Raw genomic sequence first — 25004 nt, 5'->3', positions numbered from 1 at the left:
GACAAAGGAAAAGGTATGATTAAGAAACAAAAATTTTGGAATCACCAATTGAAAATAGTGCTAAGTGCTCTAACATTACATAATTTCTTGTTAGATAATGAACTATCAAAAAAAATTTTAATTAAAAAAAAGAAAAGAAAATGAACTATCTTTGGATCAAACTGTCAAAGAATCTTTTTGAAGTGACTTTCAAAGAATTTGTTCTTGAAATTTCCAAGAAATTAAATTGGATTTTAGCCACCTATTTAATATGTCTTCTTCATCTCTGCCTATTGAATTGACAGTGGATGAAAAACACAATATAATTGACATATACATGAATTTTGGACTGCAGACATCATTCAGAAATGACAGGCATATACATTTGTGGCTAAAAATAAAAAATGAATTTTTATCTGTTTGATAGAGAGCTCTTAAAATTCTGCTATCACACCCTGCCATGTAATTATGTGAACAAATATTGTTACTTTATTCTTGTTTTAATTAAAGAAACAGAAATAAACTCAGTGTGGAACCAGATTTAAGACTGCATTCATTTGGCGTTGGTCCAAGTGTTGCAAATACTTGCTCAAATAAAAAAGTTCAACATCAAAATTACTTTTACATGTGGTTATTATATTATGTTAAACATCTTTCAAGTTGTAAATTATTTAAAATGTTACTTACGTTCAACAAAAATTTTAAAAGCTAGATGGTGCAGTGGATAAAGCACAGGCCCTGGAGTCAGGAGTACCTGAGTTCAAATCCGGCCTCAGACACTTAACACTTACTAGCTGTGTGACCCTGGGCAAGTCACTTAACCCCAATTGCCTCACCAAAAAAAAAAAATAGACATTTTATATAATATTAGCAATAATTAGTGAACATATGAGTTCTCACTGGATTGCTACTTTTCTTAAATGTTCCACAGCAAATATTTATAATTATTTTATAATTATAATTTTATAGTTTCATACATAGAGTTTTCATAATTATAGTTAGACTAAAACTTTGTAGTTTATTATTATATAGTATAAATTTTAATTTGAAACTTTGGGGACAAAATTTATTATTATAGGTATTTTAAGTACCTAATGAATAACAAAATAATATTATGAGTAATATATTAAATAAGTGTAGTGACTCCCTATGGTTTCAAGGATCAACTATAGACTGTTTGATATTTAAAGTTCTTCACAACCTGGTGCCCCTTTAACTTTCCAGTCTTCCTATATATTATTCTCCTCCATAAATTCTGTGATCCAGCTGTTCTGGCCTTCTTACTGTTCTTTATACATGATGTAGCCCCTCCCAGTTCCTTAAATTGTCACTCCATGCCTGGAATTCTCTCCCTCCCCATCTCCATCTCCTGGTTTCCCTGAAATTTCAACCAAAATCTCACCTTCTGAAAGAAGAACATACTTAATTTTAGTGCTTTCCCTCTAAGATTATTTTCAATTTATTGTTTGTATGTTGTTGTTTTCATGTGGCATCAGATTGTGAACACCTTGAGGGCAAGGGACTGGTTTTTGTTTTCATTTTTTGCCTTTCTTTGTACCTCCTGCTCTTCCTGCAGTGCTTTGTACATAGTAGGAGCTTAATAAATGCTTATTGATTTATTGACGTGGGCCTCCAAATCTGTGTCCAGATTGGAATTACGATATGGCAGCTCTTCATATTGTATGGGTGTGGCAGTTCCAATTATGACTTCCCAGTTTTCTCTTTTTATATATGAAAGGTTCCCTCTCTGATATGTGTTACTAATGATGCTTCCTTCTTTTGGGGATATCCAAGATCATGATTGATGGGGCAAGATTTAGCCTGTTACACTTTGGGTTCTTTCCGCATAGTACTTGGTTGAAGGGAATGAAAGTACTCAAATAATTAGACTAGAATAATCCTTGATTTACAGTTAGATAACAAAGTAGATATGGAGGGTCTTATCTAAAGTACGGTGAGCCCTTCTGCTTTATCTATGATGTTATTATTGTGCAAAATGGGGGAGGCCTTTTTGACTGGTTTTAGGAGTAAGAGCAAAAAACAAGGGGTGGTAGGGGCAGCTAGGTGGTGCAATGGATAAAGCACTGGCCTTGGATTCAGAAAGACCTGAGTTCAAATTTGGCCTCAAACACTTGATACTTACTAGCTGTGTGACCCTGGGCAAGTCACTTAATCCTCAGTGCCCTGCAAAAAACAAAAAACAAAACAAGAGGTGGTTCACATTTATGGGATATATGTAAGTTATCTGTCAAGTACCAAGGAAATGACCTTGGATTCTCTGAATTGAGAAATCAAAAGCCTCATAGAGGTACTTATGGGTTTCTCCTCTTGGGATTTTCAGTATGTGGAATACTAACTCAGATGTCATAAGGGAAGAGGAATAAACTTCTAATACAGAAACATCCTAATAGGAATAAAGGTCTTAGTCATTAATATAGCTATAAATAAATGTGTGTGTGTATATATTTATATATTTCCTATAGCAAGCAATATTAATTCACGCATATTCATCAGAGTGATGAAAGATTATCACCTAAAGTTAAAAAGCCTAGAAATCAAAACTGTATCCTTATACACATAATAAATAGAAAACACAGAAATGGAAAGACCAGATATTTCTCATAGAAAGCATTGCACAAAATAATAAAGAGCAAAATGAGAAAAACCAAGAGAATATACAGTATACAGTAATAGGAATATTTTTTTAAGAATTGCTTTGAGTAAATAAGTTATTTTGAATATTATAAATACCCAGATTAACCATAAGGGACATATGAAGAAAGATTCTATCTGCATCCATAGTTTATACACACACACACACACACACACACACACACACACACACACACACACACACACACATCTAATGGGAGCTGTCAGTAGGGGAAGGGGGAGGGAAGAAAAAAAAGGAGTTTATATAATTTTGTTGTGTATCTGTAGAAGGAATAGCAAATTGTGCATGATAGATTTGCAATTTCATGTGCAATCATCTTGTTTTATAATATGTTATAGAAATGCTTATTTTATTCTATAAATTAAAAATAAAAAGTTAAAGTTTTTTTAAAAAAAAAGAAAGCATTACATAAGTTAAGGGTTTGTTGGCCCTGCCACAAATGCGAAGGGAGAGTATTTTTAGGACAGGATTTTTATCTGGTAAATTTAAAGGGAAGAAGGAGAGTAGGAGAGATTGAAGATATGTTTGAGTGAGGAGATGATTGATGGAGAAAGGTGAAGGGATGAAAGCATTTATTAAGCAATTCCCATGCACTAGGCACAATGCCAAGTGCTGTAGATTGAATATACAATCAAGCAAGACAGACCTGGCTCTCAGTGAGCTTACATTCTAATGGGAGAAGACAGCACAACAAGAGAAGCTTTTCCAGCTTTCCAGGGGGAAGAGTAAGGTGGCACAGTTTGGAAATGGCTAGAAAGTGAGACAGAGGTCTGGATCTGGGCAAGATAAAGTGGAAACCTAGGGTGGTTCCAGAAGATGGAGCAATGGCTGGAGAGGGAATAGCATGGTTTGGAAGTGACTGAGAAGTGATATATAATAATGTAATACTATAGAATAGAATATAAATGAAGAAAAAGAAGAAAACCAATTGAACTAAGAGAAATAATCATTGAAGTAAAGTAATAAATGGATTGGTGGAGTGAGGAAAGGTATTTCATGTCATTATCTACCTCAGTTCTCAGTTACCTCCAAACCATACCATCTACTTTCCAGCTATCACCTTCATCTCCTCCCCACCAGAAACTTGCAGTCCTTCCCTGGGTTCTGATAGGTCAGTTTTTATCTTATCTTTTACCCAGGCCTCTATTTCACTTTCTGCCTTTTACATAGGAATAACTTAATGTTTTTATTCCTTGACCTTGCTCCATCAATTGTCCCCTCATTCTCATGTATCTTTAGTTTCTCTCTATCACCTTCATCTCCTCCCCACCAGAAACTTGCAGTCCTTCCCTGGGTTCTGATAGGTCAGTTTTTATCTTTTCTTTTACCCAGGCCTCTATTTCACTTTCTGCCTTTTACATAGGAATAACTTAATGTTTTTATTCCTTGACCTTGCTCCATCAATTGTCCCCTCATTCTCATGTATCTTTAGTTTTTCTCTGTGTGTGAAGCATTGCACTAAGTATTAGAGATACAAATAGAAAATCAAGACAGGCTCTGTTCTCAAAAAGCTCTCATTGTAATTGGGGGAGACAGTAGTACGCAAAAGAGGATTCATGTTTATATTCAGTTCATGATAGATGGAAAGGCCAGGTATTAAATGGGCAGGGAAAGTAGCAGTGCTGATGGCAAGGACACAAGGACTTTGGGGAGTAATGATAGGGTAGATAATCTCCTAAGAGGGCAGTGAAATCAAAGGTTATGCTGAAGTAGGGTTTTGGAATTTCTCCAATAGAGATATGAGTGCGGGGAGCCAGCATCCAGTTAGTTATCTAAGCATCTTTTTCCTGGTGGCAACTAGGCAATTGGACACCTAGAATTGATTGGTTCAGAGAAATGTCCATAGCTCTCCTTAGTAGTATCAAATTGTGGCCAGTGGAGGTGGCTTGTCTCAAATCATGGGTGGAGGGTAGACTCATTCTGTTTGTTCCCGAGGGCAGATCTAGGTTTAATGAGTAGGATTTTTAGAGAGGAAGATTTCTGGTAAATTTAAGGGCAAAAACCAGTTAGACCTATTCAAAAGTAGAATGGGCTGCCTTAGGAATTAGTGGCTTCCCCTTTATTTGAGGTCTTCAAGCAAAAGCTAGACATCCACTCATTGGGTATAATTAGGGTGATTCTTATTTGGGTAACTGTTGGACTCCATAGTCTTTGAATTCCCTTCCAACTCTGAGATTCTGCGATAAGTTTACTGACAAATCTTATTAAATTTTTCTAGAGATAAAAAGTAGATGAGAAATTATGAGTCAATGCTTTCAAAATGTTGTCACCTCCAGTATGGTTTTCTAGTGTATATCTTTGCTCTGGTTTAAATATTTCCTCCATCTTTGTTCATTTTGAGGGAAAGGCAGGAGGCAGCAGTGTGCTAGGTGGGTCAAGTCACAGAGTCCTCACTCACTTTGGATGGAGAGTTGGTATTCAGTTTGTTATTTTGGTGTGTTGATTTCAGTTCACTGTTTCATAGGTAATTTTCCATTCTGAATATTTCCAGAAATTTATTTGATATGACAAATAGAAAAAATCAACATCTTAGTTGTCCTTGCAATGCTTCCCCATCTAACCCAACACTAATTTGTAAAGAGCTTTTGAAACTAAGGGATTATAATTTTTACTTAACTGTTTATGATTCTTTTGTTTTTAGTGCCTGATGACCTCTCAATAGAAGAGAGAGAAGAACTTTTAAACATTCGTCGCAGGAAAAAAGAACTTATTGATGATATTGAGGTAATGAATCTTTAAATTTCAAATTGTAAAACCTATTAATCTTCATTACTATGTAAAATGTTTTTCTGGTGTTTGCCCATATGAAAATATGCAAAAAGACAATGGGAGTATGTTAAGTAAGTTGCAAAAGCATAGAGTCTATATTTTGTAGTGTATAAAGTTTAGTGTTTTTTTTTAAAAAAACAACACAGATTTAGCAATATTGTAAGAAAACTATTGATGACTTTCCAGTAAATTAATTCCTGAGGGAGGATTACAACTCACATGACCTTCAGTCTGTGTAACCTCCTATGGAAACTAACAGAAATACCTCCACTAATGTCATATCTGAATTGAAGGTAACAAAAGTCTGACTAGGGGTAGAGTAATCAAAATGTAATTAGGCTTTCAGGAGAAAAATTTATACAGTAACAACAATATTTTTGTGAAGACAGCTTGAAAGACTTAAGAACTTTGAGCAATGCAATAACCAACTATGATTCCATGATCCCAACTATGACTGATAAAGAGCTATGATACTTACCTCCTGACAGTGAGATGACAAATTAACTCAAGTTTTTGAGTGATATATATATATATATATATATATATATATATATATATATATATATATATATATATATATATATATATTTGGACATGGACAGTGTGGAAATTTGTTTTGCTTGACTATGCCTACTTTTTACAAAAGGCTTTTTTCCTTTTTAAAAATTGTGTGTGTGTGGGGGGGTGGTAATGAGGAAAGAAAATAAGTATGTATTAAAATAAAAATTTTAAAATAAAAATTTAATTGAGTTTTGAGTATGCAAAATTTTATGTCATCTGAGATATGAAGAGACAATAGACCCTTGAGGGTAGGAAGACCCTAAAAGTGTTTTGTTTTGTTTTGTTTTGTTTTGTTTTTTGTGGGGCAATGGGGGTTAAGTGACTTGCCCAGGGTCACACAGCTAGTAAGTGTTAAGTGTCTGAGGCTGGATTTGAACTCAGGTACTCCTGAATCCAGGGCCGGTGCTTTAACCACTGTGCCATCTAGCTGCCCCCCCTAAAAGTGTTTTACTGGATGATCTGACAATCTATGATAAAATAAAATAGGACCTGTTTTTAAAAAATAGGTCAGAAAGCATTGGAACCAGGTTGGTTGATATAAAATGTGTCTCATGGAAAAATTCTAGAGCAAGGGAAGAAGGTGGATCTCCTTTGGTCAGTGTGCCCAGAAAGAATATCCTTCAGGAAAATTCTGTGGGCAGAATCTTAGGAACCTATAGAGTCAGGATGCAGAAATTTTAAGAACAACTTTAAATGAAAGAATTGAGTGTAAATCTACAGCTTGTACAGAAAGTACTCTGCTTTCTCTGTGACCATTTGAGATATGAGAGAACACTCTAATTTAGACTGGGTACAGAAGATATGGAACTGGAGGTGAATAGAAAAGCTTTATATTTGAACTTGTGCAAATTGAAAGTAACTAACAAGACTATATGGATAAACTATGCTGTCAGTATGCTTATAATCAGACACTTCCATCACTAGACAGTCTTACTCTGTGCTGGACTACAAAAGATGCCACAGGAATCTTTACAGGAGTAGTACAAGGAAAGGCAGTGATACCTGGGCTACAATCTCTGGGGAGATCCTGATCCATGAGTAGTAGCAGTGAATACTCACAGTGCAAATCACGGGCCAGTAATTCCTCTGTTGATAAGCTTTCCTGAATTAAGTTTGTCACACTAACAGATATAGAGAGAAGTCAAAAAGAAATGTTATCACTCCTTTCAGAAACCTCTTTGTTCCATAATGACATGCCAGGGTAAATCTTAACAGAACTAGTTACAGATTGGAATGCTAAATGTGCTTTCAAACAAATTAAAGTCCCACACTTCAGCTAGGATTTCCATTCTAGGTACTGATTTTCTTGGCACACAAAGTGTCAGAATCCATAACTGATTCCATTTTGTACAAAAGCTAAAATCATATATTGTGTTTTTTTCTAGGTTGTTCCTTTTTCTCTCTTGAGAAATCAGGCAGACTAGGATAGGTTTCATTATTTCAAGAGTAAAGATATTTAAAAAATTAGTAGCCATGTCTTTTGATGATAATGGAACCCTTTCTACCTCAGTAGTAAGAAGGAACCTAACTGCATTCCTTCTCCGTAGGTAGAAGTGAAGAAACTTTCTCTTGGTGAAGAGTCTGTTCTTTCCAATTCAGGCTTAGCTAAAGAATTTCCTGATTCAGGCTTAGCTAAATATTATGGATCAGTTCAAAGGTAAACCACCTCATTGCCTCTAAGTGCATCTGTTGGTCTTTCGCAAAATGATAAAAATTACCTGAAATTTTATCATTGAAATGGCATGATGGCTGACCTTAGAGAATTTTACCTTCATTTTATCTCCTAATCTTCCCAAGAACACAGTTGGAAGTAAAAGAGAAAGGCATTAACCACATAAGAACAGACTATTTTAGAATTGGAAGGGACCTTAGAAATATGGAAAATATGTTTAAGTAGCATAGCTATCTTAAGTAAGGACTTTAATTACTTTCTTTTGGTGATTTCATCTTTTTATACCTATGACAGTCTCCTCCATGGTCTCTTAGTGTATTTCCTCTCTAGGCAGGGATTTTTGACATGTATTAATGAGTCACTGTTAATGAACCACTCTGAATGATATCCCAGTTTTAGAAAGAGACTTCATCTGGGTTACAGTGGGTCTTACCGTGAAGTTCTTTTATATTGGAATTATTCTTATACTTCTGTTGTTCTATTAAAAATTTCAAAGAAATTTTTATCTGAAGGGTATTCTGAGCCTGTGAGGGTTAATTTTTCCTTCCCATTAATCCTTTTCCTATCTTTGGCAGAGGCTAAAATTCGAAATCGCAGAAGTGATGACAGAGATCGATAACCTAACTTGTGTAGAGGAGAGGTAAGCTACTTGTGTACACACCTGTAATTTATTTAATTCCCACATTATTCAACTTAAGAGATAGAGAAAACTCTTGCAGTTTAAATTAATCTTTTCTCTTCTTCCCTCAATACCAGCCCTTCTTGTGCTTTCTGGAATACTCAAGGAATTCTTTTACTGAGTTATTCCTTAATTATTGTACTTTTTAAATTCACTATTTACTTTTATTTGTTCAGAGCTAAATATGTTAGGGGATCAACTAACTTTGGTGAAGGTGTGTCCTATATAAGAAATAAAAAACTATGGTTTTTTTCTTTTATTATAATCAGTAAAGTGTCCTAAGAAAATTACTCCGAAATTGTCAAACATCAGGAGCAATCCAAAATAGTCAGAACTTCTATTTACACGGGACTGAGTGAGGTTTGCTTTTTTTAAGGGCAAACACTCCCTAAATATTGTTATTTTGAAATATAAAACATCTTCTGAGAATGTTTTATAATAATAATGAATATGCAAAAAGCCCTCTAAAATTACTCTGCTATGTGAGAACACCTGGTAATAATTTTTAAAAATTATTTCAAATAAATAGCAAAACTACCCAGAGGAATAAGCAAATAGCTATGGGAAGAAAGAAATTCAACATGGATCCTAAAAAGGTAAGAGCATTATTTCAAATTCTTTGGAATACAAGTTTTTCTTTCTTTTTTAATAAAAAAAACCTTGTCTTTTGACCAAGAGTGAGCAGCCAATTATTATCTTTAAAAATACTAGTAATTTATATGGAATTAGAAGAAATGGTTATATGGAGATCAAAGGAAAAAACATAGCAAAAATGCCTTAAAATACTAATAATAAAAGACAAAATAAAAATCTCTGAGTTGAAAAGAGTGCTGATTCAAATCCCAGCCTTGCCACTTATTATTTCTGTGACTTTTGGCAAGTCACTTAATTTCTCTGGGCCTCAATCATCATTATATATTAAATAAGGGATTTGGACCAGGGTCTCTGCTAGTTCTAATTCTGCAATCTTATGTATGACCTGTCAAACTAGCAAAGATCATAAAAGATATAATCTGAATATATTTGGAATTATGGGAGAAAAGTTAACATACTAGTCATACTTCCTGATCCAAATATCCCACTACTAGGCATGGACGCCAAGGAGGTCAGTGAGAGAAAGGTTCCAAAATATCTATGTCAGCATTTATTGTGGTAGTAAAAAAAAAGAAAAAAGAGTAGATGCCCTTTGATTGGAAGGTTCAAGCCAAATACTTTTTTTTTTTTTTGGTGAGGCAATTGGGATTAAGTGACTTGTCCGGGGTTACACAGCTAGTAAGTGTCAAGTGTCTGAGGCCAGATTTGAACTCAGTTCCTCCTGAATCCAGGACTGGTGCTCTATCCACTGCACCTAGCTGCCCCCCAAATACATTTTAGTGTATGAATTTAATAGAAAATTATTATATCATTAGAAAAGACTAATGAGGAATTCACAGAAATGGGATACGTGTATAAATTGGTACTAAGTAACTAAGAAACAACCAGCAGAATTATGCATACTACTGCAATAATATAATTGAAAATAACACTGAAATTCTCTAAAATTCAGATTCTGTCAATCAGCAGATATAGTGACCAATCTTTGTACAGGAGAACCATTGATGAAACACTCTCCCTTTGTCTCTAGAGGCTGTTGGCTACAATTGTAAAATGTTGAACTTATATTATTTGATACTATATTGTTTGGTTTTTATTGTTTTTCTTTGTTATAAAAGAAGGGCTCTATTAACAAAGGGTTATTGGGAAGTGGTATAAAAATAAATGGCATTATTAATAAAACATTTTTGAGATGATAAAAGGGATATTGGTGAAAAAAATCTTGTGCTGTCTGGGAAATCTGGTCTCTGGATTGTTGGATGAAAAGATTCCAGGTGATGGGTTTAAGGCATGAAATCAGCTTATGTTTAAGACCCACCAGTTGATGACACACTTTATGCATTTATACCATGTCTTCTTCCCATTTTGAATAGGCATAGAAATAGTGGACTAGGTAAATTTTCTTTCTACCAGAGTCAAAATATCACAGAATGTTTACATTAAAAAGACATCTGTTTCAAACTCTTCCTCTCCCTCCACTCCCATCCCAAACATTTTTCAAATCAGAAACAAAAACCCAGCAACAAAAAGTGACTGACTTAAGGTTACATAGTTAGTAAATGATAGTCAAGACTCAAACCCAAGATATGTGAGTATAGTGCTTTACCGATTGTACCAGAATTTCAATGACCTCACCTAAACATAACCCTCCTTTTGTCAAGGCTACTATTTGGATGCTATAATTGCTATAGGAGTACAATAACACAATGTTGTGCACGTCAGGTGTTCTGATTCATCTGCTTTTATAAAGTCAGAATTTGCTTATGACCTTTACTTTTAGTGCTGAGAAGAAAACTAATAATGCTCAAATGGTGTCAGGCTTTGTATATAGATATTTCAATTATCTTTATACTATTATGTACTTTTTCAAATTGTATAGCTATTTATAAAGATGTTAATTTTAAATTATTGACCTTTTTTCCTTTTAGTTAGTGCACCTGAATGAAGCAATTTTATTGTACTCTATTTTGAGGTTAATCTGATCCTTATTACTTATATCAAACTGAGACAGCACAGAAGCCTGAAATAATTTTTATATATCTAAAAAATGACATGATGCACTTGTATTAGATTCATAGTACTTAACTACTACTTTGATGCTTCCTTCTTTGTAATCTTCACTTTCAGTACACTAATTTATTCATAATCATTTGTAATCAGTTTTGCAGTTAGGAATAGTATCTGATTTCTTTTGTTTTTTGACTCCTCATTTTTTTTCTTTCAAACCTTTTAAAAATATTGGTTTCTAGATAATAGTGATTATATCTTTAACCACTACTATGGTCAGTAGTGAAGAGATCTCCTGCCTGTTAGCATCTCTCTGGTTACAATAGCTGCCTGGGTTTAAAAGGGAATAGTATGATTTGAAATCCTTATTGCTCACATTTTAAACCTCTGTATTAAGACTTCCAAATGGCTTTAATGAACATTATTCTTTTTCTGTAATATCTCCCAACTTAGCCCTTTCCCCAAAAAAAGCACTATTAAAATGTCTCCTGTTTTATGCTCTGGGTTTTACAAATGTAAATTGGGTAATTGGACAGTATGATACAAAGAAGAAATTGGTATAGTTTTTAGCTTCTGTCAGAATAATGTTCCAGATATTTTCTTTTTTAAAAAAATGGATTTATTTAAAAAAAATTTTCCCCTGCTTCTTTCTCCTTCCCCACCTACTGAGAAGGCAAGCAACCTGATATCAATTATACATGTGAAATAATGCAAAACATTTCCATATTAGCCATATGGCACAAAAAAAAAAAAGAAAAGAAGGAAAAATAAAGAAAAGTGAAAAATATACTTGAGTTTACACTCAGAGCTCATCAGTTCTATCTCTGGAGGTAGATAGGATATTTCATCATGAATTCTTTGAAATTATCTTGGATCATTGTATTGGCCAGAGTAATTAATTCTTTCACAGTTGACCATCACTACAATATTGCTGTTAATATGTACAATGATCTGCTGATTCTGCTCACTTCACTTTGCATCAGTTCATATAGATTTTCTGAGTATTTCTGAAATCATACCCCTATCATTTCTTATAGCATAATAGTGCTCCATCACAGCCATATGACATCTTGTTCAGCCATTTTCCAGTTATTGAGCAGCTTCTTAATGTCTAATTCTTTGCTACCACAATGAGAACTGTTATAAATATTTTTTACATATAGGTCCATTTCCTTTTCCTTTTATCTTTTTGGGATATAGACCTAGTGGTGATATTGCTAAGTTAGAGGGTATGCATAGTTTTCTAGCCCTTTGGACATAGTTCCTAATTGGACCAGTGGTTGGACAACACCATCAGTTCAGTATTGTACCTATTGAGTATACTTATCCCCTCCAGCTTTTGTAATTTATTATAGGTATGAGGTGGTACCTCAGCATTGTTATAATTTTTATTTCTCTAATCATTACTAATTTGGAACATTTTTTCATGACTATTCATAGCTTTGATTTCTTCTTCTGAAAACTGCTCATGCATATCCTTTGACCATTCATCAATTGCTGAATGACTCATATTTTTATAAATTTGAATCAGTTCCCTATTTTTTTTTTTTTTTTAGTGAGGCAATTGGGGTTAAGTGATTTGCCCAGGGTCACACAGCTAGTAAGAGTTGTGTCTGAGGCTGGATTCGAACTCAGATACTCCTGACTCCAGGGCTGGTGCTTTATCCACTGCGCCACCTAGCTGCCCCAGTTCCCTATATTTTTGAGAGATGTGGTCTTTATCAGAGAAACTTGCTGTAAAGTTATTTTTATATTATTTCATCATCTTTGGTATCTTTTAGTGAAATATAGTTTCCCTGATTATCTTTTAATCTTTTAATTAGGGCTTTTTTTTTTTTTTTTGCTTTTGCTTTTTCTGAGATTATGATTGCTACCCCTGTCCTTTTTAATTCAGCTGAAGCATAATAGTTACTGCTCCATCTCCTTATTTTAACTCTTTCTGTGTCCTTCTGCTTCAAATGTGTCTCTTTAAACAACATATTTTTGGATTCTAGGTTCTAAAATCCATTCTGTCATGTGCTTCCATTTTATGAGTGATCTCATTCTATTCACATTAACTGTGTATTTCCCTCTATCCTATTTTCTTCTATTTCTCCTCCCTTTTTATCCTGTTTCTCCTCAAAAATCTGTTTTGCTGCCAACCTTAATTTGATCTTCCAACTTTTGCTCTGTTAATCCACACTTCCTTTTTTCACCCTACCCCTCCTTTCTCTTATCCCTTACCCTCCTATTTCCCATTGGGTAAGATAGATTTCTATATTCAACACAGTGTTTATACATACATATGTGTGTGTGTATTTTTCCTTCTTTGAGCTAATTCTGATGAGACTGAGATTCAAGTATTGCCCACCACATACACATACACACATTTCCCCCTCCACTGTAAAAGCTCTTGTGTGCTTCTTTTATGTGAGAAAAATTTCCCCATTATATCTTGCCCTTCCCCTTTTTCTCAGTGCATCTTTTTTTCTCTCATCCCTTCACTTTTTGCTTAAATCAAGCCAACATAATTGACTCACACCCATGGCTTCTATGTAGACTCTTTTTAACTATTTAATTAAGTGTAAGATCTTCCCTTCTAAGAATGTAAACAGTTTAACTTTATTGAGTCCTTTATGATTTATCTTTCATGTTCACCTTTTTATGCTTCTCTTCAGTATTGTGCTTAAATGTCAAATTTTCTATTCAACTCTGGTTTTTTCTTCTTGAAAGTTCTATCTTTCATCAGTTGTCCATTTTTTCCCCAAAGGAGTTTACTCTATTTTTCTGGATAGGTTTTTCTTAGTTGTAATCCTAGCTCCTTTGTCTTCTGGAATATAATATCCCAAGCCTTTTGCTTCTTTAACATGGAAGCTGCTAAATCTTTTGTGATCCTCACTGTAACCCCATGATATTTGAATTGTTTCTTTCTTGCTACCTGCAGTATTTTCTTTTTGACCTGGGAGCTCTGGAATTTGGCTATACTATTCCTTGGAGTTTTCATTTTGGGATCTCTTTCAGGAGGTAATTGGTGAATTCTTTTCATTTCTATTTTACCCTCTGGTTCTAAGATACTGGGGCAGTTTTCCTTGATAATTTTTTGAAATATATGTCTAGGTTCTTTTTTTGTTTATGGATTTCAGGTATTCCAGTAATTCTAATCTTTTCCTGTTCTCTTTTCTATGTAAAATTTTTAATAAGATATTTTACATTTTCTTCTATTCTTTCATTCTTTTGATTTTGTTTTATTGTTTCTTGATGCCTCATGGAGTCATTAACTTTCACCTTCCCAATTCTAATTTTTAAGGAATTATTTTTCTCAGTGAACTTTTTTAATGTAATAAACATTTTTATTTATAGTTTTGGGTTCCAATTTTTATCCCTCCCCTCCCACCTTCCCTAAGGCAGCAAACAATCAGATATGAGTTATACACGTATGATTATGTAAAATATTACCATACATATTTGTCATTTTGTACAAGAAAACTTGATTAAAAGAAAAAAATGAAAAAAAAATAGTATGCTTCAGTCTGCAATATCAGTTCTTTCTGTGGAGGGGGATAGTATATTTCATCAATAATCCTTTGGGATTGTCATGGATAATTATATTGTTGAAAATAGTCAAATCATTCACAGTTCTTCATCAAACAATATTGCTGTCTCTGTGCACAATATTCTCTTGGCTCTGCTTAGTTCACTATACATCAGTTCATACAAGTCTTTCCAGGCCTTTCTGAAGTCATCCTGCTTGTCATTTCTTCTAGCACAATAATATTCCATCACCATCATATACAACTTGTTTAGCCATTCCCCAATTAATGGGCATTCCTTTGATGTCCAATTCTTAGCCACCACAAAAAGAGCTGCTATAAATATTTTTGTACAGATAGGTCTTTTTCTCTTTTTGGGGGGTATGCCTTTGGAACATAAACCTAGCAGTGGTATTGCTGGATAAAAGGGTATGCACAGTTCTGTAGCCCTTTGGGCATAGTTCCAAATTGCTCTCCAGAGTTGTTGGATCTTTTCACAACTCCAGCAACAGTGGATTAGCGTCCCAGCTTTCCCACATCCCCTCCAACATCCAACATTTTCCGTTTTTGTTATATTTGCCACTCTAATAGGTGTGAGGTGATACCTCAGAGTTGTTTTAATTTGCAATCTAGAGCATTTTTTCATATGATTATAGATAGCTTTGATTTCTTTGTCTGAAAACTTCTTGTTCATATCCTTTGACCAGTTATCAATTGGGGAATGATTTGTATTTTTATAAATTTGTCTTAGTTCTCTATATATTTGAGAAATGAGGCCTTTATTGGAGATATTTGTTTCAAAAATTCTTTTCCAGTTTTCTGCTTCCCTTGTAAGCTTGGTTACCATAGTTTTGTTTGTGCAAAAGCTTTTAAATTTTATATAATCAAGAAATAACTCAGGCGGCCAAGCCAAGATGATGGAGGAAAGGCTGCACCTCCCCCAAGCTCCTGATAAACCTGTCTACTCACTCCAAAATATGCCATAAGACAACTCCTGGAGCAGTCTAACCCACATAAGAACAGAGTGAGACTATTTTCCAGCCAAAAACAGCAATTGAGATCACATCCTGATTGGGCTGATAGAGGAGTTCAGTGCACGGTACGTACCCAACCTGGAACAGACTGTGCCTCCAGGGTCTCAGAGTCTTTGGCGCCAGTGGCTTCTTCTGAGGCTTGGCTCACAGACTGGTGAGGGGGTTCGGCGGTTGGCCAGAGTGAAGTGGCTGTGAGCTCTGCTGGAGGTGGGGCAAAGTGCCCTGGTTCTGAACCAGTAGGCTGAATCAAGTGGTGGTGGCCCAGTGGGGGAGGCACAGGCACACCAAGCTTCCAACCATAGAGAATCAGATGTCAATCAGACATCTGCTTCCAGGTAGAGATGGGTAAGCAGAGAAAGCAGCAGACTATATATAGAAAGCTCTTTGGGGGGAAAAGTAAACTAGAATACACCCTCAGAAGATAATAACAAAAGTCAAAGCTCCAATATCCAAAGGTTCCAAGAAAAATATGAATTGGTCTCAGGCCATGGAAGTGCTCAAAAGGGATTTTGAAGAGAAAGTAGGAAAGATAGAAGGAAGATTTAAAGAGAGGGAGGAAAGAATGGAAAGAGAAATGAAAGGAATGCAGGAAAGTCATGAGAAAAAAGTCAACAGTTTGAAAAGCCAAATGGGGAAGGAGATAGAAAAGCTCCCTCAAGAAAATAATTGCCTTAGAATTAGAATTGAACAAATGGAAGCTAGTGACTTTATGAGAAACCAACACACAGTAAGGCAAATCCAAATAAATCAATAAAAATAGAGGGCAATGTGAAATATCTCCTTGGAAAAACAGCTGACCTGGAAAACAGATCCAGGAGAGATAATTTGAAAATCATTGGACTGCCTGAAAACCAGGACTAAAATAAGAGTTTAGACATCATCTTCCAAGAAATTGTCAAGGAAAATTACCCTGATATTCTAGAAGCAGAAGGCAAAATAGAAATTGAAAGAATCTACCCATCACCTTCTGAAAGAGATCCCAAAAGGAAAACTTCCAGGAATATTATAGCCAAATTGCAGAGATCCCAGGTCAAGGAGAATATATTTCAATCAGCTTGAAAAAAGGAACTTAAACACTGGGAGCTACAGTAAGGATAACACAAGATCTAGCAGCATCTACATTAAAGGACCAGAAGGCATGGAATATGATATTCTGGAGGGCAAAGGAACTGGGACTACAGCCAAAAATCACCTACCCAGCAAAACTGTGTATAATATTTCAGATAAAAAAATGGAACTTCAATGAAAAAGAGGATTTCCAGACATTCGTGATGAAAAGACCTGAAATGAATAAAAATTTGACTTTCTTTTTTTAAAAAATATAATTTTTTTATCTTATTTTTTGTGGGGGGCAGTGAGGGTTAAGTGACTTGCTCAGGGTCATACAGCTAGTAAGTGTCAAGAGTCTGAGGTCGGATTTGAACTCAGGTCCTCCTGAGTCCAGGGCCAGTGTTTTATCCACTGCACCACCTAGCTGCCCCAAAAAATTTGACTTTCAAATACAAGACCCTGGAGAAGTATAAAAAGGTAAACAGGAAAAAGAAATCATGAGGGATATTAAAAGATTAAACTGTTTACATTCCTACATGGGAAGATAATACTTCTAACTCATAAGATCTTTCTCAGTATTCGGGCAGCTGAAAGGAATATACTTAGAGGGCACAGGTGGGAATTGAATATTAAGGGATGATATCTGTAAAGCATTTATTTTTTGTTTATCCTTGTTTTATTGTGGGGCAGGCAGGGTGGGTTGGCTTATGTCTGGGGCCGGATATGGGCTTGGGGCTTCCTGGATCCAGGGCTGGTGCTTTGTCCACTGTGTCACCTAGTTGACCCATGATGATATCTTTAAAATAAAGTTAAGGGTTAAGAGGAATGCACTGGAAGAAAGGGAATGGGAAAGGTGGACTGGGGAAAAGTAGTTCACATAAAAGAAACAAGAAAAAGCTTATGGAGTAGAAGGGAACATGGGGAAGGAGCAGGGGAGTGAGTGAACCTTACTCTCATCAGAATTGGCTCAAAGAGGGAATAACATACACACTCAAGTTGGTATAGTAATATATTGTGCCGTAAGGGAAAGTGGGAAGGGAAGGAGATGGGCGGGGAGAGGTGAAGGAAGGAAGGGCAGATGGGGTGGGGCAGTACAAAGCAAAACACTTTTGAGGAGGGATAGGGTGAAGAAAGATAGAAAATAGAGTAAATATCAAGGGGAAAGAATAAGATGGAGGCTAATCTAGTTAGCAATAGTACCTGTGAAAGAAATGATGAGCAGGATGATAGCAGAAGGGCGTATGAAAAATACAAACCATTAACAGAGGAAGAACTAATGGTATCTGAATACAGATTGAAGTATAATTTTATTTGTTAGCTTCTCTTTCTAAAGTTATTTTTGTGGGGCGCCTAGGTGGCACAGTGGATAAAGCACTGGCCCTGGATTCAGAAGTACCTGAGTTCAAATCCAGTCTCAGACACTTTCAGACACTCACTAGCTGTATGACCCTGGGCAAGTCACTTAACCCCCATTGCCCTGCAAAAAACCAAAACAAAAAAACCTAAACTAAACTAAACTTATTTTTTCTATTTTCTTTCACAACCTAACTAATGAGAAAATGTTTTGCATAACTGCATATGTATGACTTATATTGAGTTACTTGATTTCATACGGAGGGTGAAGGAGAGAGGGAGGGAGGGAAGAAGAACATTTAGAACACAAAGTTTTTAAAAAATAAATGTGAAAAGTAATGATGAGCAGGAGGAGTTCAGAGAAACCTGGAAGGACTTATATGAACTGATGCTGATTGAGAGGAGCAGAACCAGGAGAACATTGTACATAGTAACAGCAACATTGTGTGATGAACAATGGTGATAGACTTGGCTCTTTTTAGCAATGCAACAGTGCAAAACAATTTTAAAGAACTTCATGATAGAAAATGTTCTCAACATCCAGGAAAAAAAAAAAGAACTATGGTTTATGAATGCAGATTGAACCATACTGTTTCTACTTTGGGGCTGCTTTTTTCCTTTTTTTCCCTTCTTTTTTGAGATATTTCCCTTGTGCTCTGATTCTTCTTTCACAATATGACTAATGCAGAAATATGTTTAATGTGATTGCATATATATAGCCTATATCCGATTGCTTTCTGTCTTGGGAAAGAGGGAAGGAAGGGAGGATGGGAAAAAATTTGGAACTAAAAATCCTATGAAAACAAATGTTGTAAACTATCCTTCTATGGAACTGGAAAGTAATAAAATACTTTTTAAAAAAATTATATAATCAAAATTATCTATTTTATATTTTGTTTTATTCTCTATATCTTCTTTGATACTAAATTCTTCCTCTGCCCATAAATCTGACAGATAGACGATTCCATACTCTTTTAATTTGCTTATGGTATCATCCTTTACATGTAAATCATGTATCCATTTTGATCTTATTTTAGTATAAGGAGTGAGACATTGGTCTATACCTAGTTTCTGCCATCTCAGTGAACTTTTGTACCTCCTTGTTCCATTTGTCTAATTCTACTTTTTAAGGAGTTCTTTTCTTTAGTAAATTTTTGTGCCTCTCTTACCATTAGGCCAATTCTGCTTTTAAGGTGTCATTTTCTTCAATATTTTTTGTGCCTCAGGATGTTAATTCTCTTTTCATAATTTTCTTTTATCAGTTTCATTTCTTTTCCTAATTTTCCCTCTACCACTGTTATCTCTTTCTTTAATTCTTCCAGGAATTCTGGTTGGGCGTGTGTCCAATTAGCAGGGTTTTTTTTTTCCTTTGAGGCTTTGCTAATAGCTGTTTTCACATTATTATCTTCTTCAGAGTTTCTTGTTTGGTTGATCATTTTCCTAGTCTACTTCGTGACTTTGAACTTTAAGTTAAAGTATGGCTCTGTTCACCTAGAGGTGAGGAGGCACTATCCCAAGCTTCAGGCTTTTTCATGCTTTGGTTTTCAGAGTTAGATCTTAGGGTCTGCAAGTTTTTGGTGCTTCCAAGCTTGTGTGATCTAGGGAGAAGTGTGGTCACTGCTCTCTTGGTCTACATTTTTTCCTTTACCCAGAAAGGGCTCCTGCTTCTATGTAGCCACAAGCACTAGCGTTCTTCTTGGCCCTTGAACAACCAGGGCCACTGCTGTCCTGCAGCTGCAAGTGATAGTGCTCCTCTCTGCCTTGGAACTGAGACCATGGTCCCTTCTCCCTTGTGACTGATCACAAGTGCTCTTCTATGCCTTGGAATTTCAATCTAGAACAATATCTGGGCAATAGAGTTGCCCTTCAGTTTCAGCTATACCCAATATGAGCAAAGGGCCCCCTGTGATGTCTTCTGACCACTTGCCCAACTCCATTGCCATCCCTGGGCTGAGAGCTCTGGCAGCTACTGCTGCTGTTGCAGCTGCCTCCCAGCTCTACTGCTGTACTACTACCACATGCATTCTGGGCTGGCTCCCATCCCTTTGTCACAGACCTGCCAACTTTCTAACTTGTATTTGAATTCCTTTTTTCTAGCTGCTTGCAATATTTTCTCTTTGACCTGGGAGCTCTGGAATTTGGCTATAATATTCCTGGAAGTTTTCCTTTTGGGATCTCTTTCAGGAGGTGATCGGTGGATTCTTTCAATTTCTATTTTACCTTCTGCTTCTGGAATATCAGGGCAATTTTCCTTTACAATTTCTTGGAAGATGATATTTAGGCTCTTATTTTGGTCCTGCTTTTCAGGTAGTCCAATGATTTTCAAATTATCTCTCCTGGATTTATTTTCTAGGTCATGTTTTTCCAAGAAGAAATTTCACATTGCCCTCTATTTTTTCATTCAATTGGATTTGTTTTACTGTGTCTTGATTTCTCATAAGGTCACTAGCTTCAATTTGTTCAATCCCAATTCTTAGACAATTAGCCTGTTCATCATTAGTCCTCTGGAATCATAGTCATTCCCATTAATCAGCATTACTAAGTCTTTCAAAGTTGTTTGTCTTTACAGTATTGTTATCACTGTCTAAACCTTTCTCCTGATTCTGTTCACTTAAAAGTTAATTAATTCATACAAGTCTTCCCAGATTTCTCTTCATCGTTTCTTACAGCAGATCATTTCTTATAGTATTCTATCATATTTATGTCAAAACTTGATCAGCCATTCCCCTGTTGGCTAGCACCCCCTCAGTTTCCAATTCTCTGACACCACCAAAAAAAAGGAGCAGATGTAAATATTTTTATACATACTTAGTTAGAGTTTGTTTTTGCTTAGGACTAACTACCTCTCATAAACTTGTCCTCCCTTTTACTTTCCCTCCTCCTTTTTCTTCTTGTTTCCCTTTTGCATAATATATTTCTGTACTCAATTGTGTGTACATGTATTTTCCCCTTCTTTTGACCAGTTCAAGTGTGAATTCAGTTCAAATATCAACTGCTCCCCCCATCCCTTTTGCCTTTTTGTATACACTTCTACTTGTGCACCCTGATTATGGGAGATAATTTTCCCCATTCTTATCTCCCCCCTGCAAAATGTTCCTGCAAAGTATCCCCTCCCTTTACATTCTTCTTTTAAGATCATCAGTACACAACAAAACCACTTTAAGACCCTCAGTCTAATTAGATTCCCTCCGTGATCCCCTAATGATAATGGGATTGTCTCTCTACCAATATTAGAAATTCAACATTCTATCCCTGTTTATGATTACCATTATAGCTGCAATTCTTTTTTTTTTAATGTATAAGGTATTTTATTTTTTCCGTTACATGTAAAGATAGTTCTCAACTTTTGTTTATACAAGCTTTACAATTTCAAATTTTTCTCCCTCCCTCCCCTCCCTCCCCCCTCCCCTAGACAGCAGGTAATCTGATATAGGTTATGTCTATATATCTCTATACATATAGATATAGATATAGATATATACACACACATATATATACACATAATAACATTAATCCTATTTCTGCATTAATCCTGTTACAAGAGAAAAAATCAGAGCAGTGATGCAAAACCTCAAAATAGAAAAAAAAAACAACAGCACCCAAAACAAAAGAAATAATATTGTTCAATCAGCATCTATACTCCACAGTTCTTTCTTTCTTTTTTTTTTCTTGGATTTGGAGATCCTCTTCTATCATGAGTTCCCTGGAACTCTTCTGTACCATTGCATTGGTGAGAAGAATATAGTCCATCACAGTAGGTCAACACTCAATGTTGATGATACTGTGTACAATGTTCTTCTGGTTCTGCTCATCTCACTCATCATCAGCTCACGTAAGACCCTCCAGGTTTCTCTGAATTCTTCCTGCTCATCATTTCTTACAGCACAATAGTATTCCATTGTATTCATATACCACAACTTGTCCAGCCATTCCCCAATTGATGGCTACCCCCTCAACTTCCAATTCCTTGCTACCACGTAAAGAGCAGCTATAAATATTTTTGTACATGTGGGTCCCTTTCCCCCTTCCATGATTTCTTTGGGCAAAAGACCTAAAAGTGGAATTGCTGGGTCAAAGGGTATGCACAGCTTTATCGCCCTTTGGGCATAATTCCAAATTGCTCTCCAGAATGGTTGGATCTATAGCTGCAATTCTTATGACTGTTCATTCATATTTACCTTTTCGTGTTTCTCTTTACCCTGGTTTTTGTAATTCAGTTTCTAAGTAGCTCTGGTGTTTTCATCAGGAATGCTTGGAAATCCTCTATTTTATTAAAGGTTCTTTCTCCACTACCCTGTAGGATTATATTAATTTTTTGCTGAATAAGTTATTCTTGATTGTAAGCCTATATCATTTGCCTGCTTTGGATTTTGATCATAATGTTCCTGGGAGCTTTTATCTTAGAGTTTCTTTCAGGAGGTGACAAATGGATTCTATTTCCACTTTACCCTCTGGTTTGAGGAGATCTGGACAGGTTTTTTTCCCCCCAAGATTTCTTGAGTTGTGATGTCTCGTCTCTTCTCTCTCTCTCTCTCTCTCTCTCTCTCTCCCTCTCATATCTTGGCTTTCAGGTAGTCTAATGATTTTTAAAATTATCTTTCCCTAATTTGTTTTTCAGGTCATTTATTTTTGCAGTAATATATCTTACATTTTCTATTTTTTCAGTCTTTTGATTTTGTTTTAATATTTTTTTGTTGTCTCAATAGAGCCATTGACTTTTATTTGATCTATTCTGATTTTCAGGAAAGTTGTTTCTTGTGCAAGGTTTTGTATGTCTTGTTCCAGGCTATTAATTCCCTTTACAGGTGTGTCTTCCATAACTCTCATTTCTTTTACAGTTTTTTTTTCTCTAGTGCTTTCATGTCATTTATCTTTTTGGGGGGGGGCGGGGCAATGGGGGTTAAGTGACTTGCCCAGGGTCACACAGCTAGTAAGTGTCAAGTGTCTGAGGCCAGACTTGAACTCAGGTGCTTCTGAATCCAGTGCCGGTGCCTTATCCACTGCATCACCTAGCCGCTCCCTCATTTATCTTTTTTTGTTTGTTTTTCATTTTGGGGCAGGGCAATGAGGGCTAGGTGACTTGCCCAGGGTCACACAGCTAGTAAGTGTCAAGTGTCTGAGGCTGGATTTGAACTTAGGTCCTCCCGAATCCAGGGCCAGTGCTTTATCCTCTGTGCCACCTAGCTGCCCCCCCCCCCATTTATCTTTTTAATTTTTTTTTAAATGCTTGCTTCAGCTCTTTTCAGAACTCTAATTGAAGTTGTCCCTAGGCTGTGTTTTCCTTTAAGACTTTTCTGGTAGGGCGGAGCCAAGATGGCGGAGAGGAATCAGCAAGCTGCCTGAGTTCTGTTTCTATTCCCTCAAAAAGAACATTAAATCAAGCCTCTGGGCGGATTCTGAAACTACAGAACCTGCAAAGAGACAGAGAGACACAGTCTTTCAACCAGAGATAATTTAGAAGACTTCAGGAAAAGGTCGGTCTGACTCGGGCAAAAGGGAGGCGTAGTGCAGGGCAGCAGCAAGGGCAAGTCAGCAGGAAGCTGCGAGCCACAGCCGAACAACTGAGGCCCCTGGAACCTGGCTCAAAAATCTGGTGGCTTAGCAAGACAGTGGAAAAACCTACCTGCACCAGCTGAGAGGGCAAGTTGCCAGTTGGAGGGCCACAAAAAGGTCAGGCACGACTAGACCCACTGATCCTAGTGCCCTCAGACAGGAAGTGTGGGGGCGGGAGGGGGGGAGCGGAACTGCACACATTTAAAGTTCTCATGTAAAAAGTTGGTGAAACAGCACCTATACCTCCTGCACAAGAAACCCAAAACAGGGACCCTGGTGCCCCTAGAGCAGACCTCAACTTAAAAAATAAATAAATAAGCTGCAATAATGAGTAAGAAGCAAAAAAAGAGCCCTCTCCATTGAGAGCTTCTGTATCAATAGGGAAGAAGCCAACACAAACTCAGATGAGGAAAATACCCTCAAATTGCCTACATGTGAAGCCTCACACGGGAAGATGAATTGGTCTCAAGAACAAAAAGCCTTCCTGGAAGAGCTCAAAAAGGATTTTAAAAATCAATTGAGAGAGGTAGAAGAAAAAATGGGGAGAGAAATGAAAGCAAAACAAGAAAACTATGAAAAAAGAATCAGCAGCTTAGAAAAGGAAGCACAAAGATTGACTGCAGAAAACAATTCCTTAAAAAATTCATCTGGCCAAATGGAAAAAAAGGTGCATAATCTCATTGAAGAAAACAATGCCTTAAAAATTAAAATTGGACAGTTGGAAGATAAGGAATCCATGAGACACCAGGAATCAGTCAAGCAGAATCAAAAGAATGAAAAATTAGAAGAAAATGTGAAATACCTCACTGGAAAGACAACTGATCTGGAAAACAGATCCAGTGGAGACAATTTGAGAATCATTGGACTGCCTGAAAGCCATGACCAGAAAAAGAATCTAGACAACATATTCCGGGAAATTATTAAGGAGAACTGCCCTGATATCATAGAATCAGAGGATAAAATCATCATTGAAAGAATTCACTGGTCACCTCCTGAAAGAGACCCCAAAAGAAAAACTTCAAGGAATATTGTAGCCAAATTCCAGAATTATCGGGTGAAGGAGAAAATACTCCAAGCAGCCAGAAAGAAACAATTTAAATGTCATGGAGTCATAGTCAGGATTGCTCAGGACCTGGCAGCTTCAACATTAAAGGACCACAAGGCTTGGAATATGATATTCCGGAAGGCAGAGGAGCTTGGATTGCAGCCAAGAATATATTACCCAGCAAAAATGATCATTCTCTTTCAGGGGAAAAGATGGACATTCAATGACATTGGGGACTTTCATTGTTTCCTGATGAAAAGACCAGAACTGAATAGAAAATTCGATCTTAACATACAAGACTCAAGAAGTTTAAAAAGGTAAACAGAGGGGAAAAAAAAGTTACTCAATTAGGTTAAACTGTTTACATTCCTATACAGGAAGATAATACTCATAACTCTTAAGAACTGTAAATGTATTTGGGCAGAGAGAAGGACTTTACACAGAGGGTATAAATATAAATTGTCTTTGATGGGATGATACAAAGAAAATTAAGGTGTTAAAAAGGAAGTCTATGGGGAGGAGAGG

General features: G+C 36.1%; 1 protein-coding gene across 2 annotated transcripts in view; it reads left to right on the top strand.

The window, feature by feature from the left end:
* Window positions 1-25004, top strand: part of CYTH3 (cytohesin 3) — a 142419-nt gene that overhangs the window by 87342 nt on the left and 30073 nt on the right. For both annotated transcript variants that reach the window (XM_043975488.1, XM_043975489.1), the window contains exons 2-4: window positions 5295-5377; window positions 8231-8295; window positions 8864-8930. In XM_043975488.1, the coding sequence (XP_043831423.1) occupies window positions 5295-5377; window positions 8231-8295; window positions 8864-8930 (215 nt within the window). The remainder of the gene's footprint in view (window positions 1-5294; window positions 5378-8230; window positions 8296-8863; window positions 8931-25004) is intronic.

The sequence above is a fragment of the Dromiciops gliroides genome, chromosome 1 (assembly GCF_019393635.1).
Source record: "Dromiciops gliroides isolate mDroGli1 chromosome 1, mDroGli1.pri, whole genome shotgun sequence".
Classification (NCBI taxonomy): Eukaryota; Metazoa; Chordata; class Mammalia; order Microbiotheria; family Microbiotheriidae; genus Dromiciops; species Dromiciops gliroides.
Note: the sequence above shows the minus strand (reverse complement) of the source record. Positions and strands in the feature narration are given on the sequence as shown.